Source organism: Chrysochloris asiatica, unplaced genomic scaffold (genome assembly GCF_000296735.1).
Source record: "Chrysochloris asiatica unplaced genomic scaffold, ChrAsi1.0 scaffold00002, whole genome shotgun sequence".
Lineage (NCBI taxonomy): Eukaryota > Metazoa > Chordata > Mammalia > Afrosoricida > Chrysochloridae > Chrysochloris > Chrysochloris asiatica.
The window spans coordinates 20,124,779-20,144,592 of NW_006408520.1; the positions used below are offsets into that span (position 1 = coordinate 20,124,779).

The following is a 19,814-nucleotide window of genomic DNA, read 5'->3' on the forward strand; positions in this document are numbered from 1 at the left end:
TTGGGTCACCTCTCTTTGGAATGGGCACAAACATTGATCTCTTCCAATCAGTCGGCCAGACAGTTGTCTTCCAAATTTCTTGGCAGAGATGAGTGAGTGCCTCCTGTGCTGCCTCACTTTCCTGAAACACAATAGAGCAGTTCTATTCTGTCCTATAGGGTTGCTGTGAATCAAAATTTACTCTGCAGTAGGGGTAGTAGTGATGGGTAGCTAGTAACTGAGTTTGTCTTTCTCCCTACACATTCATAGCCTCTTTCTGTGGTATGGCATTATAAGAGATGTTGGAATCCAATATTGAGTGAGTGTTCCCTCTGCAATATGGTTTTCCATCTAAGAACCTGTCTTTTAGTACCTGTAAGTTAGAACCAACTCGTTGGCACTTAACAAACAAGTGTTTTCTCATAGTGGATTTTTCTTCCTTATTCAGCTAAGGTTTTTCCTTAGCTATTTATAAACCACCTTTTTGTTGTTGTTAAGTGTCATTGAGTTGATTCTAAACTTAAAGTGATCCTGTGTAAGGTTTTTAAGGAGTGGCTGGTGGGTTTAAAACAATAACCTTATGGTTCCCAGTCTAGAGCTTATCATATAGCGCTATACCAGAACCACCTTTGTTGTTGTTGTTAAGTGCCATCGACTTGATTCTGACCTATAGCGACCCTGTATAGAGTTTCCAAGGAGTAGCTGGTGAGCTTGAACCACTGACATTGCAGTTGCTTAGAAGTTTAAAAATGACCAGCTATCTTCTTGTCTTGCTGTTTCTCCACAGTTCTGGTATTCATAGAAAAGCTGTATGCAGAGTATAATAAAATATTAAAAAGGTTTAATTATCTATTGTTCACAAATTGCCAAATTCCTGTTTATAGTCTTTACCTCTCTTTTGATTTTCAAACTTGTCTTTTCAGCTACCTCCTGTCCTTATTATTTACATGGATGCCTCCAAGTACTTTAGACTCCATATACTCAGTAGAGAGCTCATTCTTTTCACTCTCTTCCTTTAAAATTTTTAATCATAGTATTGTGACTAGAAAGACCTTATGCTTGGTGTTTATCACATACATGCTGCTACACACAAGCTACTCTTTTCTCTCATAAATAACTTGTTGTTATGTGCCATCAAGTTTGTTCTGACTCATAGCAACCCTGTATAGGGTTTCCAAGGTGAGGCTGGTGAACTTGAACCACCAACCTTGTGGTTCAACCCGACCTTGCAGTCCAGTGCATTAACTTGCAGCACCACACCCAGACTCGTCAGGAAGTATACATGCTTCCATCTTTCTTAGCTAGTTTGTGAGGAGAAAGTTTGATGCCCAGTAGCAAAGATAAACTAAAGTTCATCGTTAAGACCCAGGTGTCTCTATGTTGGAATTCTCCCTTGTTTGCAGTGTATTCCCCAGTTCTTCTATTAAGGAATTATAAATGCTCTCTCAATGCCAAGTCTTTTAGGATCTGGTCTCCATCTTTGAATAGATACAAAGTCCAACCTCAATTGATGTCAGACTGTAACCAGTTTGAATGACAGCTCTTAGAGCTGGAAAAACTAAACTTGGAGTTGCCCAGCTAGGTGACTGAAGACTGTGTTTACCAGTTAATGGAGATTCTCCTTCAGATATTTCAGCCTGGCATAGCAGTGGCAGAAAAGAATGTTCAGTAGGCCACACAGACATATGGGGAGTATGTTGTTGTTAGGTGCCATTGAATCAATTCAGACTCAGAGACCCCACTGGTAGAATTGTTGTTGTTATTAAGTACTGTCAAGTCGATTCTGACCCATTGCAAACCCGTATAGAGTTGCTAAGGAGCAGCTGGTGAGCTTGAACTGCCAACCTTGCTGTTCAAACCAACTTTGCAGTCCAGCGCATTAACCCACAGCGCTACACCAGGACTCCTGTGATAGAATAGAGTAGGGATTTTTTACTGTAATCTTCTGGAAATGGATAGCTAGATCTTTTTCCTGTGGAACACTGCCCACCTTTCTGTTAGCAGCAGCTCAGCATTTTAACTGTTTGTGCTCCCAGAATTCTTTTTCTGTAAACTGACATGTTGCTTCTTACAGTAGTCATTAAGGCATAGGAATTTCCTAGGGAGTAAGAGTGAGTGTAGAGTTGTTTCCCCTTCTGTAGTAAATTCATGCTGGGTGGTGAACCCATTTGATTTGGGAAGAGGAAAATAGTGAATGTTTTGGATAGTGTTCTCAATTACCCATGAGTAATGTAGTCTTAACCGTTTACAAGTTGTCAGACTCAAGTCTTAGGCAATTGTTGACATGTTCAGCCACTACCACCCTTCCGCTACCACAATCAGAGTATTTAAATTACAGCAGATGCTCATTATTCTTGAAAGTTATGCCATTTTGAACATTGAGTTAACAAATGCTGAACCATTGTTCCAGTGGAAATATAAGCTTAAGTTTTTATGCGCCTTCAATATATAACTTTATTTATGTTTCTGCTTAAAGATAAAGGGGTCCTGATAGAGCATTAAGTTAAACATTGGGTTGCTAATCAAAAGGTTGGCAGTTCAACCCACCAGTCGCTCTATGAAAGAAAGATGAAACAGTTGCTTCATTAAAAATTTAGATTCTCAGAAACCCTGTGGAGCAGTTCTACTCTGCCCTATATATAGGGTTGCTGTGCATTGAATTGACTAAATGTCAGTGGGTTTGACATTTAATGTATTTTATTGATTCATTAACATTGAACTCACAGCTAATACCACTGTAATTGATGCCTGAGCAAAGGTTATCTAACACATATTTTTCTCTGTAAGGTGCTTCACAGGCTTATGCTTCAAAACACTAGGCAGTGTGTCAACACTATGCTTGAGGACCCTTTTAAACAGCAAAATCTCTAACAGCACAAACATGTGAACAAAAAAATTTGAGGTGGATCTAAATAGACTCTGAAAAGAACACTTGTTTACAGTGTGGGAGCTGAGAAAATAAGTCAGAGCATCACCTCGTTTGACCTCAGCTGGAAATGTCTACATTAGGTGACTCAAATATTTTGTCGCTATTGGCATATCCACAAATGACCCCAAAAGTACAAGTATTGGTTTTAGAGTTACAAATACATTTTAGGCAGTAAGCGAATTAGAAATATAGACTCTGAATAAACCGGATGGACTTTATATCAAAACTAGGTGGCTACCTATTTAGGAGCCTTCCTGAGTTGTTTCATCACTGCTTTTAGCAAAAAGGAATAAAAATTGTGATTCTACATGTGAGTCTACATTCCTTTTAACAATAAGAAGTAAGAATTATGGTTCTACAAAATAACTACATATTGTACATAGTCTTTGTAGTGTTAGAGAATGTATAAATTCTTTTCCTGCATGCCATGACTATGTAGCTCAGTGAAGAGAGACTTGATAGTTTCAGTTCAAGTACTACTTCTAGAAAGTGCTCCAACTCCAACAGAAGGACTCTCCATTCTACTAATGGCAATTTAAAAAATTCTGAAAATTCCAAAATTTACTAGAATGACCAATACATTTGAAAAGGACAAAAATGAAGTAATATGTATCTCTTACTTTCTGTGTAGAATAAATACACTTACTGTGTCATCTTTTTTTTGCAAAGTAATATCCATGTTTTTTAGAAAGTTCCGAAGAGCTTACAATAGTAAAATGCAGTAATTTCTCTCCTTATTCTCATTACCCCTACTGTCGTCATTGTTGTATGCAGTCAAGTCGGTTTTGACTCATAGCGACCCTGTACAAGGTTTCCAAGGAACGGCTGGTGGGTTTGAACCATTAATCATATGGTTTGGTGCTTGTTCTACTGCCATTACTCAGGGATAATATCTCTTTATGGAGTTGATATATAATTTTACATATAGAGAAATGTGTACTTCTTAAATGTACAGTTTGAGTTTTGGCAGATGTACATGAGAGCTTTACAAGGTTCATGGGAAAATGGAACTAAAAGACAATGGAAAAATTTTCAAATCTTTTGAAGCCCTCTTGTATAAACTTGTGTATAATCCACATGCTAATTAAGACATGGAAAATTTCTATCTCAGAAAATTCCCATCATTCAAGAAAAAATTTCCCCTAATTACCCTCCATGTAACCACTCTTCTGGCTTCTATCACCATAGGTAAGTTTGCGTGTTTTTTTCTTTTTTTAGAAAATACATAATGTCTTTATTGAGATATAATTCATAATACCTTATAATTCACCTCCTAAAAGTATACAATTCAGTGTTGTTGTTTTTTTAAATGCAGTTTAGGTGTAGGTTTACATAGCAAATTAGTTTTCCCAATGCATCGTTCATTCCCAAACAGGAGATTTTTTTCTCCAGTAAAGCTTTACAACCTTACAGGGTTGCTGTGAGTTGGAATTGACTCTATGGCAGTGAGTGAGTGTACATACAGATTGTTCTTTGACATTGGTTGCAATCTCCACAATGCATTAGCCCTCTTTGTTTTTCCCTTGGATTCCTTGTTTTCATTCTTCTGGTTTCCTGTCTTTCATCTTTGGATTTGGGCATATGGTGCCCTGGTGGTCAGGTATAGTTGACTGTTCAGAGGGGTACATTCTTCATGTTGTTTATTTTGTAGTCCTTTCTGCTATTTGACTAGAAGGTGACCTTCAGGAGGGTTTTCAATTTCTTTTAGAAGGCTCTCTCAGGGCAGTAGTCTGAGGGATTCCTATAGTCTCTTTCTGATTAATCTTATTTTTTTTCTTACTTTGAATTTTATTCTGCTTTTTTTCTTTTTTCTTTTTTAATCGAGTCTAATCCTGATCAGGAGTCCTGGTGTGGCACTGTTGGTTAATGTCGGTTTGAACCACGGGGTTGGTGGTTCAAGCTCAACAGTCACTCCTTGGAAATTGTATACAGGATTTAGTTGGAATCAACTCAACAGCACTTAACAACAACCCTGACCTACTATTGTAAGGTCTGATGATGGTGATCCATAGTAGTAGCCAGGCTTTGTGGTTTTTAGTGTATTCAGAGTTGTTCAGCTGTCAATGCAGTCAATTTGAAAACTTTTTCATCACCTCCAAAAGAAACTGCACTAACACCTGAAAGAGAAATCCCATTACCTGCTTACCTTGCTCCCTCACCATACCCTATCTTTAATCAATCAATCTTTCTGACTTTATGGATTTGCCTATGATAGATACTGTATATAAATGTAACCATATAGTATGAACCCTTTTGTGACTGGTTTATTTACTTATAAGGTTTTCAAGATTCATCCATGTTGTAGAATGTATCTGTACTTTGTTGTTATTGTTTTTAGTGCCATTGAGTCGGTTCTGATCCATAGCGACCCTGTATAGGGTTTCTGATGAGCTTGAATTGCCGACCTTGCAGTTCAAATGGCTTTGCAGTCTGGTGCATTAACCCACAGTGCCACACTAGGACTCCACACTTTAGTTCCTTTTTATTGCTGAATAATATACTGTGTATGGATAATACCACATTTTAACCTGTTAGTTGGGTATTTGAGCTGTTTACAGTTTTTGGCTGTTGTGAATAATCCTGCCATGAACATTTATATACAAGGTTTTGTATGGACATGTTTTCATTTTTCTTCTGTGTCTCATAGAAGTGTAATTTAACTTTATAGGGAATTGATGAATAGTTTTCCAGAGTTGTTGTACCATTTTATACTCCTGATGGTGATATGTGAAAATTTCAAATGTCCCCCATCCTGGTCAACACTTGCTATAGTTAGTCTTCAGAATTTTATGTAGCCATTCTATTAATTATGTAATGTGTGCTTTTAAGAATTTCTCTGATGACTGTATATTGGGCTTTTCATGTGCTTATTAGACATTCAATTATCTTGTTTTGAAGCATGCTAGTTTAAATACCTTAGAGATTTTGTGAAAATGTGTTTACCTCTTAAATGTAAATACAGGTTTGAATATTCTAGATATAAATATTTTGTCAAATATATGTATTGAGATATCTTTTGAGCAGCAAAATATTTTTACTTTGGTGAAATCGAATTGATCATTTTCTAGTCAGTTATTTAAGGAAGCTTTATGGTTTTAGCTTTTATATTTAGGTTTCTCTGTCTATTTTGGTTCATTTTTGGGTATTGTGTAAGGTAAGGCAGGAGTAGTATCTTTAGATCATTTAATGTCTTTACATAGCATATTTCATTGATAAAAATTTCTCACAGTTTGTGTATTTGTATATACAATTTCATTGTCCTCTGAACATGAACCTTCTAGTCTTTCCTAGCCTACTCATGAATTCACTTGGAATCCCTGTCTATCCTATGTGATAAATCAGTGATCTTCAAGACCTTTCTGATTCTCTAAGACCCTTGTGTTTAGATACTCTTTCATCTATATTTCCATTATATCTCAAATTTATGTCTAGCTTAGTAAATACCACTATTTTGTTTTAGTTGCATACCGCTCTATTGAGAGTAGTGATAAAGCTTAATTATTTGACATGTAGTAAGCATTCAGTGAATATTTAAGTGAAATGAGGAACTTAGGCCCAGGTTCATTATTTCAGTAATGTTTGTTTTCTATTTGATGTAGAATTCTTAAGGTTTAGAATTATCTACAAATTTACTTATAAGAGCACTTCAACTTTTCTATAAGGTATGTTGTTGTTGTTAAGTGCCTTCGAGTCGGTTCCGACCCATAGCGACCCTTTATAAGGTATACTAAGGCTTCCTAAAATAATACCAGTGGTTCCGCAGGAAAAAGATGAGGCATTCTGCTCCCATAAAGATTTACAGCCTCGGAAACCCTGTGCAGGGTCACTATGAGTTGGAGCCGACTCCACAGTACTTAACAACAACAAAAATAAAGTATATGAAAAAAATGGAATTAAAACAAAATGTCATTTCTATTTTAAATAAATTTAATTATAGCAAATAGTTGACTTTTAGTTGTTTTATAAACTTGTTTTTCTAACAAATTTGAGAAAGTTTAGTTTTATTGATTGTTGACATGAAAATACATCAAATTATCCATGAGTAAAATTTAAGTTTATTTATTTAACTAATGTTATTATTTTTATAAATGCATATACTTAAATATTGCATATTTAAGATTTTAAAGTTTTATTTTGATATTAATTTTGTTATATTTACTTAATATTTAATATATTTTCCCCTGAGCTAAATATTCTCAGGAATATAGGATATGAATAAGATATAAGTTTGACTATGGTTCTATAGCGTAATGGTTATGAATTGGGCTGCTAACCTCAAGGTTGGCAGTTCGAAACTACTAACAGTTCCATGGGAGAAAGATGAGGCTTTCTGCTTCTAAAGGTTTGTAGCCTCGGAAACCCTGTGCAGGGTTGTTATGAGTCGGAACCAACTCCATGGTACTTAACAACAACAACAACAACAATGATTCTATGATCTGACTAATAGTATTTGGTCTATATATTTCTTTTTTAGAATGTATATTGTGGTTTGGGTGAAACTTTTATCGTTGTTGTTGTTAAGTGCCATCGAGCTGGTTCCAACCTATAGAGACCTTGTATAGAGTTTCTGAAGAGTAGCTGGTGGGTTTGAACCACTGACCTACTGGTTCAAACCAACCTTGTGGTCCAGTGCTTATCCTCCAGTTCCACACCATGACTCCAAAACTTATATGTTGTCAGGTGCCATCGAGTCGGAACCGACTCAAAGTGACCCCATGCACAGCAGAACGAAACATTGTTCGATCCTGGGCCAACCTCACTACCGCTGCCACACTTGAGTCCATCAATGATGCCACCTGGCTGATCCATCTCGTTGGGAGCCTTCCTCTTTTTCTCTGACCCTCCACCCTACCCAGCATGACATCCTTCTCCAACAACTGTTTCCTCCGGACAATATGTCCAAAGTAGGAGAGACGAAGCTTAGCCATCCTGGCCTCCAAGGAGCACTCTGGCTGCACTTCTTCCAAAACAGATCTATTGGTTCTTTTGGCAGTCCATGGCACTTTCAGTATTCTCCTCCAAAACCACAACTCAAAGGCAGCAATTCTTCTACGATCCTCCTTATTCACTGTCCAGCTTTCGCATCCATATGAGGCTATTGAAAACACAATGGCCTGGGTCAGGCGCACCCTAGTCCTCAAGCTGACATCTCTGCTCTTCAACACTTTAAAAAGTTCCTGTGCAGCAGATTTGCCCAGTGCAATACGTCGTCTGATCTCTTGACTGCTACTTCCGCAAGTGTTGATAGTTGATCCAAGAAGAATGAAGTCCTTGACAACTTCAATCTTTTCTCCATTGATAAGAATGTTGTTTATTGGTCCAGTAGTGAGGATTTTTGTTTTCTTGACATTGAGATGTAATCCATATTGAAGGCTGTGCTCTTTAATCTTCATAAGTAAATGTTTCAAGTCCTCTTCACTTTCAGCGATCAAGGTTGTGTCATCTGCATATCGCAGGTTGTTAATGAGTCTTCCTCCAATCCTGATGCCACGTTTTTCTTCATAGAACCCAGCCTCTCGTATTATTTGCTCAGCATACAGGTTGAATAAGTATGGTGAAAGAATACAACCCTGTCTCACACCTTTCCCAATTTTAAAACATTCAGTGTTCCCATGTTCTGTTTGAACAACTGCTTCTTGGTCTAGGTACAGATTTCTCAGAAGTACAATTAAGTGTTCTGGAATACTCATACTTCTCAATGTTGTCCATAGCTTGTCATGATCCACACAATCGAAAGCCTTTGCGTAGTCCATAAAACACAGGTAAACATCCTTCTGATATTCTCTGCTTTCAGCCAAGATCCATCGGACATCAGCAATGATATCTCTCGTTCCATGGCCAAAACTTATATAGAATAAATTAATTTCTCATTCAGTAATTCATGCACATTTTATTTTGTGACATTAGTTGCAGTCTCCTCTTAATAATACTCTTCTACTTCCTCCTTGACTTCCCTATTTCAATTCACCCATCATCCCTTTCCCTTCCTGCCTTCTGAACTTTGTTTTTGAGCATATGCTACTGTTTGGTCTGCTATGGGTGATTGTTCTTAGAAGCACATCCTCATGGGTGTTAAGTGTTCACTTTATAGTCCTGTCTGTTTTTGGTTGGAAAGTGATCTCTGGGAGTGGGTTCGGTTCCAGAACTGAAGGGTGTCAAGTTTTGGGGGTTCTGCCAGTCTCTATCAAACCAATATGTCTGTTCTTTTGTATAATTTTAGATTTTTTCTGTTTCTCCCACTCTGTCCTGAACCTTCTATTGTGATCCCAGTTAGAGCAATCAGTAACAGTAGTGGTTGTTGTTATTTAAGTGCTCTCGATTTGGCTACAACCCATAGCAAACCTGTATAGGGTTTCCAAGGAGCAGCTGGTGAACTTGAACCACCGACCTTGAAGTTCAAATGACTTTTCAGTCTGACACATTAACCTACAGCACCACACCAGGACTCTATAATAGTAGTGGGATACCATCTAGTTCTGGTCTCAGGCTGATGGAGGTTGTGGTTCATGTGGTCCATTAGTCCTGTGAACTAATAGTTTCTCTGAGCTTTTGAATTTCTTTACTCTTTGTTTGTAATGGGAAGAGACCACCAATATAGATGTCAGATGTTTATTTTCTTCCTCAGTTTTGTAATTCATAACCTAGTATTGGGAACATTTCTTATACCCTAAGCAGATAATTTTTCCTGAGGGGAAAAATGGAAGTGGACTATAACCATGTTAAATATACAAATAGGTGTTTTAAGACCCTTACTAGTTCAATGACACATTTTTTTTTACATCTTAATAGTGATTGTTGTTTTTAAGTGCCTTAGTCACATTTTTCAGCCTTCCTAGATAAACATTGGATTGCAAGTTCAGTTTTAACCTTAAGGTCGGTGGTTCAAACTCACCAGTCACTCCTTGGAAACCCTACATAGGGTCACTGTGAGTTGCAGTTGACTCAGTAACACTCAACAACAACAACATATAGCTTTGCAGACCTGGTGTAGTGCTGTAGGATAAGCATTGGATGTAAGGTCATTTGAACCACAAGTTTGGCTTTTCTAATTCACTAGCTGCTTCTCAGAAACCCTGTACAGGGTCACAGTGAATCAGAAATGACCTAAAGGCACTAAACAGCGGCAACATATAGCCTATGTGGACGTGAAAGAAATAATTGGTTTGAAATTACGATTTGTCATGGAATGGATCATTGAAATTATCTGAACCTGTTTACAGATAAGGAAGAGGTATAAAACAGAGTTGTAAAATCAAAGGTCAATAGAGACATTAACAGTGAAGAGGTCCCAGTTTAGCAGTGTAAACCCTGTGATAAATAGCAGATAGCCTGGTGAGGTGTTGCAGGACAATGCGCTGGACTGCAAGGTCAGTTTGAGCCGCAAGGTCTGTGGTTCAAACCCACCAGTTGCTTCTTGGAAACCCTATGTAGGGACGCTATGAGTTGGAACCGACTCAACAACACTTAACAACCAACAAAAAGCCTGAGTTTCGGGGAGACAGAGAATATGAGGAACACTGTGACTATAGTTCTTTCCCATCCAAAGGGAGTAGCTCCTTGTCATCTTTACTCTGTTACTGCAGTAGAAGAAATATGAGCCCAGTTTTGCCCTGTATTTCATTTTTCAGAGAATCAAGAATTATAAATAAATTACAAGTGTGTGTGTGTGTATATATATATATGAAAAATATGAATATTAAACTAATATTAGTAATTCAGTTTTTTACATTGTATATACCAAACAAAATACTTGCTTGGGCAGATTAGATACACATGAGTGAAACAGTGAAAAGGAAAAGAAATTTGGTTAATTTATATGCATCTGCTTTATTTATTATACATTGTAAACATGATGGGATTAGTTATCCCATAGATTTTGTTATTTCTCTTCTAAGTACAGATTAGAAGCATGAAAGCAAAAATCTGTTTCCTACTTCTTATATATTACCCAACACCTTGAGTTGCTTAGGACCATAGTCACAGGGGATACCATAGTCAATTGACATGACTTAGTCCACAAGGCGATGTTCTACATCCTACTTTTGTGAGTGTAAATGGGATCTTAAAAGCTCATGAGCGACCACATAAGGTGCAGCTATTGGTCTCTTCCTTTGCATAGGAAAGAAAAGTGATGTAAATTGAAGATGCTTGGAATCAATTAGTCCAGTGGACTAATGGAACACGTGAACATCAATTTTCACAACCCTGAGATCAGAAGAACTAGATGGTGCTGGGATACTATTACCAATTGTTTTAAAAGGGATCACATTAGAAGGACCTGGATAGTGTGGGAGACAGTGGGAACAATAAAATAGAGATCAGGTTAACTGGTCAGAAAGAGACTGGAAGAACCCGAGAGTGTGACCCTTGGTCACCCTTCAGGTCTGGAATTGAACTCGTCCATGTGGCTCAGTTTTCAGCTAATCAGTAGATAGATATATAGGGGGGGACAACACTAGTGAGGTATGCACACTATGGAATGTTCAACCATTCAAGATCCAAATGGCAGCATTTACCTAAGAAAATTCAGAAGGTTGGGAAACAAGGTGGAATGGATACAAGAATCACAAGGAGAAAGTGGGGTAATTGATGTTACATGGAGGGAATTACAGCCATTGAAATGAAACCAAGTATATGATGTATTAGAGTCCTATAGTGGCACTGTAGGATCAGCACTGGACTGCTAACCACATGATTGGTGGTTCAGATGTACCATCCTGCTCCTTGGAAACCTTGTACCTTGTACAGAATTGACATGATGGCATTTAACAACATATGATTTGTTGAATGTAAAAATAATGGTCTGCTCTGTAAGCCTTCACTCAAATTACAGTAAAAACTTAAAAAAATAAGCAAAAAAACACCCAGTTTTCTCACTAGAAGTTGTGGTTATGGTTGTTGTTAAATACTGTTGAGTTGATTCTGACTCATAAGGACTCTGTATAATGTTTCCAAGGAGCAGCTCGTGGATTTGAACCACCTACCTTGCAGCTACAACAAAGTTCTAAGACAAGTGTCATCTGTACTTCAACTCATATCACTGTAAGATTAGGTCTTAAGCAATTTTTAATTATGTTTTAGATTGTTAGAGACGGATAGCAAGTCGTTAAGATCTGTAAATGGATCAAGAAGAAACAGTGGCTCCTCTCTTGTATCAAGTTCATCAGCCTCCAGCAACCTCAGCCATCTTGAAGAAGATTCCTGGATTCTTTGGGGAAGAATTGTTAATGAATGGGAAGATGTACGCAAAAAGAAGGAAAAGCAAGTTAAGGTACTCATGTTCTTTTTGAATTGGGGAAAAAAATCAGATTCTATAATTTCCAAGGTATATGATAAGAAGATCTGCTTTATATGTTTTCATTTATTCATGCCTATAGAAGCCTTGATTGATAAGCTCCTATAGACGCATTGCTGTTGAGTCATTTTTGACTCATAGGTACTGTGTAGGACAGAGTAGAACTGGCCCATGGGGGTTCCAAGGCTGTAATCTTGACAGAAGCAGACTGCCACAGCTTTCTCCTGTGTAGAGGCTAGTGGGTTTCAACCACTGACCTTTCAATATTCATCTTAACCATCACACCATGAGGGCTCTGCACCACTTTTATAGAAATCTTAATGTTTAAATACATAGCTGAAAATTGTTTTAGAAACTAGTTAAGTTCCCTCATTTTATAGATTCAGAATGAAGCTGTGATATCCTTGAATATATTTTCCTTTTTGTTTCAATTGTCCTTCGAAAGGTGATAGGTGCTGTGTCATCATTCACAACTTTGCAGATTATTAAGTCCCTTATGCCTTTGGAGAGCACCACCTGACTGAAATGACCAGAAATTATCCCTGACTTTTTGCAGCCTCCCTGATCAGAGCAGGATAAATCCAAGACCTGATCTTAGTTTTGCTTAAGAGGTTCTTTACTCTTGTTGTAAATATGTAATACTTGCATTGTGAATCATAAATTTGATCAAGTCTTCCATTCCCTCCAACGTCTGGTAAGGCTTTTATGGTAACAGACTTTAATAATTTATAAAAATTTTTACTTTTATTTTTATTTTTAGGAACTTGTTCGTAAAGGGATACCCCACCACTTTAGAGCTATTGTGTGGCAACTTTTATGCAGTGCACAAAGTATGCCAATTAAGGATCAGTATTCAGAACTCTTGAAAATGACCTCACCTTGTGAAAAATTAATCCGAAGGGACATCGCTAGAACTTATCCGGAACATAACTTTTTTAAGGAAAAAGATAGCCTTGGACAGGAAGTTTTATTTAATGTAATGAAGGTAATTTCTATTTATTTGTTTTTTCAAATGAAGTAAATTTTTGAAAGGTTGAAATTATACATTTCCCATTACAAAGCATTCCTACCCCAGAAAATACATTACTTTGACCTTAAATTTGTATTTATCATAATTTCTCCTTTTTAGTTTTACATATATAACTTTAAGAAAAATTAAAAGTTCTGATGCTACATTATTGTCTAGTTTGGCGAACTTGTTATTCTCCACATTATTTAGCATGTGTTGACTGGTATAAGATAAATTATAAATCATTATACCATAGAGAGATTCTCTATGAAAAAGAGTAATTTATCTTCTTGGAGACAAGATTCAAAATCTATAATACAATCTTTTCATGTTATGCTAGTATTTGCATAGTTAGCACATTTTGTTGGATGGTATGGCCAGCTTTCTTAAAATATAATAGCCTCTAAAAGTACGTACCATTTTCCCTTCCACATTGTCTTTTCCGTTAATTTCTTTCCCTTCCAGCTATCTTTGAAATACTGATTTATTGATAAAGCATTTCAATTTTGTCAGTGCTTTACCTGAATTCTACACTAGTTTTATCTTTATAAATTTTACTTGATTTTTAAGTTCTATTAATTTCCTATGTCCAAATTCCTTTTTTTTTCTTTTAGAGCAGACAATTTTCAATTGTGAAATTGTGAAAAGAAAATTTTAGTAATAAAGCATTTGCTTTTAAAGTGCATACAAAATTTATAGAACAAGTTTTTATTGTGAATTATGTGGGTTTACATTGGAGAACATCAGTTTTACATTCATCCCATCATATTTTGTTTTATTGCTATGATTATAATCCTCTCCATGCATTATCAAACAAAAAGGGTATACCCGCAAGCCTGTCCCCTTCCCCCCACCCCCCGGCTATTAGTACATAGTCCCTCTCCCTCTCTGAGTCTAGTGTCCCCAGCCGCTCCATCTGTCTACATCATCGTCTCTGCCTCCATTTCTGGCATCACTGCCTCTCTGGGTAGGGTCCCACACTCCGCTCTTCTCACTTGATGGTCCCAGGGACCTCCGCTCTTAGACTGCAAAATCAATCACTCCCCCCTCCTTTTGTCACAAAACATCTACCTGACCCGCACAGTCAATCCTGATAGCAATTATTCACTATTGTACCACAAGAGTTTTATCCCCATCTTCTTTTATTAGCCCCATCCCAACAGACTGGAAAACCATTCAGTGGAGATTCTACCTTCCCCCACCCCGTCGGGAACTAGGCTCCCTCTTGAAAGCTTGTAAGCCAGTCACTTCTTGCCTTTGTAGCCCCCCTTCCCCTATTTTGGGTAGACAATGTCTAAGTTGCCTATTCCTGTTAACCCTGTGTACTGAGGGGGTGGGAATGACCCTCTCACTGTAAAGATTTGTTTCCTTTTTTGAGCTACTACAACCATAAGTATAGGTGAAGTTCATCAGATTAAAAAGGAATGGTCTTTTAATTCACCTGTTTCATCAGTATTAGCTTTTTAGAAAAGAAAGGTATAGTATACTATGTCAGAGTATTTTGAACAACTTTTTTTTTTTTTTTTATCTTTTTTGTTGTTTTAGGCGTATTCTTTAGTGGATCGTGAGGTTGGTTATTGTCAAGGAAGTGCTTTTATAGTTGGATTATTACTTATGCAGGTAAGTTAATGCAAGTATTGCATGTCCAGTTAAATGCTTGGTTAGATTGGAGAATTTTAAAACCACACATCTTCTTCTAAGTATAACTGGATGGGGTTAGTTTTCCCTAGGTACAATTTCAGTAGTCATTTACAGAGTGCATTTTAAACATGTAAAAGTGCTGAAAGAATATGCAATAATACTTTTCCCACCAAATGAAATATATACTTCTTGGTGCATACATTTGGCGTGTAATATTCTGATAAAGGCTGCATTTGCTTTTAAAATCTTATCAGCATTTAATGAGGACCATCTTTTCCCTTGATGAGATGGATTGACACAGTAGTTGCAAGAGTAATCTTAAACATCAGAGCAATTGTGAGGATGGTGCATTTCTGAGCAATGTTTCATTCTGCTGTGAGTCACAACTGAGTCAGTGGTACCTAGCAACAACAATGGAAACAATCTTTTCCCAATCAAGAAGACTTGATTAAAGTATCAGTGTAAAAATCTTATTTAAAATATAGGAATCTTATTTATATTTTAGTTATCATGGAACAGAGAGCTCATTATCTATACTGTTACAGTCTTTCAAATAGTGGTATTCAATCACCTCCCCCCCCCCCCATTTGAGAATATTTACCAAAATAATCATGGTAGATACCTTAGTGCATCCTGTTGATCTGGTCTTCTCTGTTGCCAGCATCTCCACCTTCTACAAAATGGGTGGTCTCTCAATCACTTTTAATGCCCCAAGGATATAACATCTTTGGATGGGGTGTTTTCAGAATTGAGGGCAGGACAATCGTATCTCTGAAATAAAATGACATATATATAGCATTATCCCTTCAGCCCTGTTGAAACTTTTTTTAAAAGTCTACCATAGTCTTTATTTATTCTCCAGATGTTTGTCCTGAAAAGTAATTATGGAGATATTTGATTTGAGTCATATAGGCTTGATTTTGCCTTTCAGTTCTGCACTAGCTCTATGAACTTGGGCTAGATTATATAACATCTTTCTGAACCTCAGAAAGTACTGTCTACTTTTCAGGAGCCATGGTGGTGCAATTGTTAAGTGTTCTGCTGCTATCCTAAAGGTTGGAGGTTTAAACTCACCACCTGCTCTATGGGAGAAAAGATTTGACAATCTGCTCTCATAAAAATTACAACCTAGGAAACCCTATACAGGGTTGCTATGAGTCAGAACCAGCTTGATGGCACATAACAACAGCAACAACAGAAAACCCTGTAGAACAGTTCTACTTTGTCATATAGTGTCACAGTGAGTTGGATCAACTTGATTATGCAAAACAAAACATCTACTTTTCAGATTTATTGTGAGAGTTACATTAGATTGTTGTTGGTAAGTGCCATTGAGTCGATTTTGACTCATAGTGGTATATGTGAAAAAATCTAAATGTGTTTGCCACAAAGTTCAGGACTTCCCAGGAGCACTTATATCTTGGTAAATGAAAGCAGAATCAAAAGTGGATGCTTTTGCTTAAATTTCCTAGCAGCTTTACTTGAATTTTAAAACTTTGTAATTGTCAGAAATATACACACCTCTTTTCTGAAGTATCAGTAAACCTGAAGTATCAATAAACCTGTTATCAGACATATAGTGGCATATTTACTTTATGTTATAAGAACTGTTGCTAGTAGTGGTTGTAACACTATACACATGGACCTCATCAGATGAAATAGACTGAAATCAAATTGATTATATCTGTGGAAAGAGACCGTGGAAAAACTCCATATCATCAGCCAAAACAAGGCCAGGGGCAGCCTGTGGAACAGACCATCAATTGCTCATATGCAAGTTCAGGCTGAGGCTGAAGAAAAAACTAGTACATGAAAGACAAAATAGGACCTTGAACATATCCCCCTGAATTTAGAGATCATCTGAAGAACAGATTTAATGCATTAGACACTAAAGACCAAAGACCAGAAGAGTTGTGGGATGACATCAAGAACATCATATAGAAAGAAAGCAAAGATCATTAAAAAGACAGAAAGAAAGAAAAGACAAAATGGATATAATGAATGTCAGAAAAGAACCTTGAAATTTGCTCTCTAGTGTAGAAATACTAAAGCAAAAGGAAGAAATGAAGTAAAAGAGCTGAACATAAAATTTCAAAGGGTAGCTCAAGAAGACAAAGTTAGGTATTGTAACGAATTGTGCAAAGTCCTGAAGTTAGAAAACCAAAAGGGAAGAACTCTTGAGCATTTTTCAAGTTGAGAGAACTGAAGATCAATTATAGCCTTGCAATATTGAAGGATTCTATGGACAAAATATTGAATGATACAGAAAAGTATCAAAGAAGATTGAAAGAATACACTCAGTCACTGTACCAAAACAAAATGGTTGATGTTCAGCTATTTCAAGAGATGTAGTATACAATCAAAAGCCAGTGGTACTGAAGGAAGCAGTCCAAGGTTCACTGAAGGAAGGCACTGGCAAAGAACAAAGTTCTGGGAATTGATAGAATACAAATTGAAATCTTTCAACAACTTATGTGGCACTGGAGACACTCACTCATCTATGCCAAGAAATTTGGAAAATAGCTACCTAGCCAAATGATTGGAAGGGATCCATATTTGTGCCCATTCCAAAGAGGTGACTCAATGGAATGTGGATATCATCAGACAATATCATTAATATTACATGCAAGTAAAATTTTTCTAAAGATAATTCAAAAAGGGCTGCAACAGTACCTTGACAGGAAACTGCCTGAGGTTCCAACCAGATTCAGAGGAGAATGTGGAATGAGAGAAATCATTGCTGTTATCAGATGAATCCTGGCTGAAAGCAGAGAATACCAGAAATACGCTTATTTGTGCTTTATTGACTATGCAGGGGCTTTCAACTGTGTGGATCATGACAAGTTATGGATAACATTGCAAAGAATATATATTCCATAAAATTTAAATGTGCTCATGAGGAACTTGTACATAAACCAAGAGGCAGTTGTTCGAACGGAACAAGGGGACATTGAATGGTTTAAAGTCATGAAAGGTGGGCATCAGGGTTGTATCCTTTCACCATACTTATTCATTCTGTATGCTGAGCAAATAATTTGACAAGCTGGGTTGTGTGCCATCAGGATTGGTGGAAGACTCATTAACAACCTGCAATATGCAGATGATATTACTTTTTGCTTACTGAAAGCAAAGAGAAAAACTACTTACTGATAAAGATCAAAGACCACAGCCTTTGGTATGGATTGTACATCAATGTAATGAAAACAAAAAGCATGACCATTGGAGCAATAATCAACATCCATATAAAAAGGTTCAAGTTGTCTGAGACTTCATTTTGCATGGATCCACTACCAACACTCAAGAAAGTAGCAGTCAAGAAATTGAAGGACATATTGCATTAAGCACATCTGCAGCACTAGACATCTTTAAAGTGTTCAAGAGCAAAGATGCCAGTTTGAGGACTAAGGTGCTCCTGATACACATCGTGTTATTTTCAGTAGTTTCATATGCATGTGGAAGTTGGACAATGAATAAAGAAGACTATATGGAAGAATTGATACATTTGAGTTATGATATTAGAAGAGAATGTTAAAAGTATCATGGACTGCTAGAAGAACAAACAAGTCTATATTGGGAGAAGTACAGCCATATACTTTGGACACATTGTCCAGAGAGAACAGTCGCTGGAGAAGGATGTCATGCTGGGTAGGGTGGAGGGTCAGAGAAAAAGAGGAAGACCCCCAACGAGATGGATCAGCCAGGTGGCATCATTGATGGTGTCAAGTGTGGCGGTGGTAGTGAGGTTGGCCCAGGATCGGACATTGTTTCGTTCTGCTGGGCATGGGGTCACTATGAGTCGGTTCTGACTCGATGGCACCTGATAACAACAACAGCCAGAGTACTTCTTAGAAGCCAGGATGGCGAGACTTCGTCTATCATGCTTCAGACATTATAGGGAGAACCTGTGTCTAGAGAAGGATATCGTGCTCAGTAAAGTGGAGCGTTAATGAAAAAGAGGAAGACCCCCAAGGAGACGGATTGGCACGGTGTCAGCAGCTATTGGGCTGTAGTGTAACAGCAATTGTGAGGATGGCATTGTTTTGTTCTGTTGTCTGCTTAACAACAACAACAACAACAACAACAACAACAACAACGGTAGTCTCTATGCAAAATTGTGAATGAGTGTTGGCAGGAAGGATAGAAGTGGGGGTTTTGTCAAGAGTAATTCTTTACTTAATCTGGCTTTGTCAAGGCCAGTAGGGAAAGGGTATTCTCATCAAAGTAGTCTTAAGTAATAGTAGTGCCTAGAGATCTTTCTGGGTTCCTCTTTTAAAACACACTGGTATAATGTGAATGAATGAATATTAGAAAATTTTATTGTTTGAGAAACATGGCTTAACAATTGCATGAATGTTCTTTGCCTAAATATTCTGAATATCTGAGTAACACTTCACAAGGAACATTTATATTCATTTTCTTTTTTGGTATAATTTCCTGAGTTACTCATAAAATTTGACAGATTCTTTGAATACATACAAGTTGTTTTAGCATTAATGCCATATTATACTACTCTGGACTCCTGGTGTGGCTCTGCAGGATTTGAACTGGACTGCGAACCACAAGGTCAGCAGTTCAGTTTTCCTTGGATACCCGATATAAAGTCTCTGTGTGTCAGAACTGATTCGACAGCGCTTTACAACAACATTACTTTTCTTTTTAGAACCTCAAAAGACTTCTCCTCTCACTTAAAATAAAGGTCAGAATCTTTATAGTGAGTTCTATGCAATTTGTTGTCGGGGACCCGCCTTGACATTGGGGTTCACTTCACGAGGAGAGGATACCTGACGGCAATTCATATATATCAAGAATACACAGAAAGAGACAAAGAGACAACGAGGCACCCCAAAGCCAGGGTGGATACATCACTGGTGGGCAGGCCTGGGAGTACAGGCATCGTGGCCTCTGCAGGCAGCAACTCACTGCCCTGCAATCTTTACCGCATGCCTTCCAGCCAGTAATGC

General features: G+C 37.4%; 1 protein-coding gene across 1 annotated transcript in view; it reads left to right on the forward strand.

Annotated features, from left to right (window-relative positions):
- The window catches only part of EVI5 (ecotropic viral integration site 5), a 293,650-nt gene that overhangs the window by 101,467 nt on the left and 172,369 nt on the right, over window positions 1–19,814 (forward strand). Inside the window, exons 3-5 of the mRNA XM_006830964.1 lie at window positions 11,990–12,179; window positions 12,964–13,188; window positions 14,758–14,832. Coding sequence (XP_006831027.1) covers window positions 11,990–12,179; window positions 12,964–13,188; window positions 14,758–14,832 — 490 coding nt within the window. The remainder of the gene's footprint in view (window positions 1–11,989; window positions 12,180–12,963; window positions 13,189–14,757; window positions 14,833–19,814) is intronic.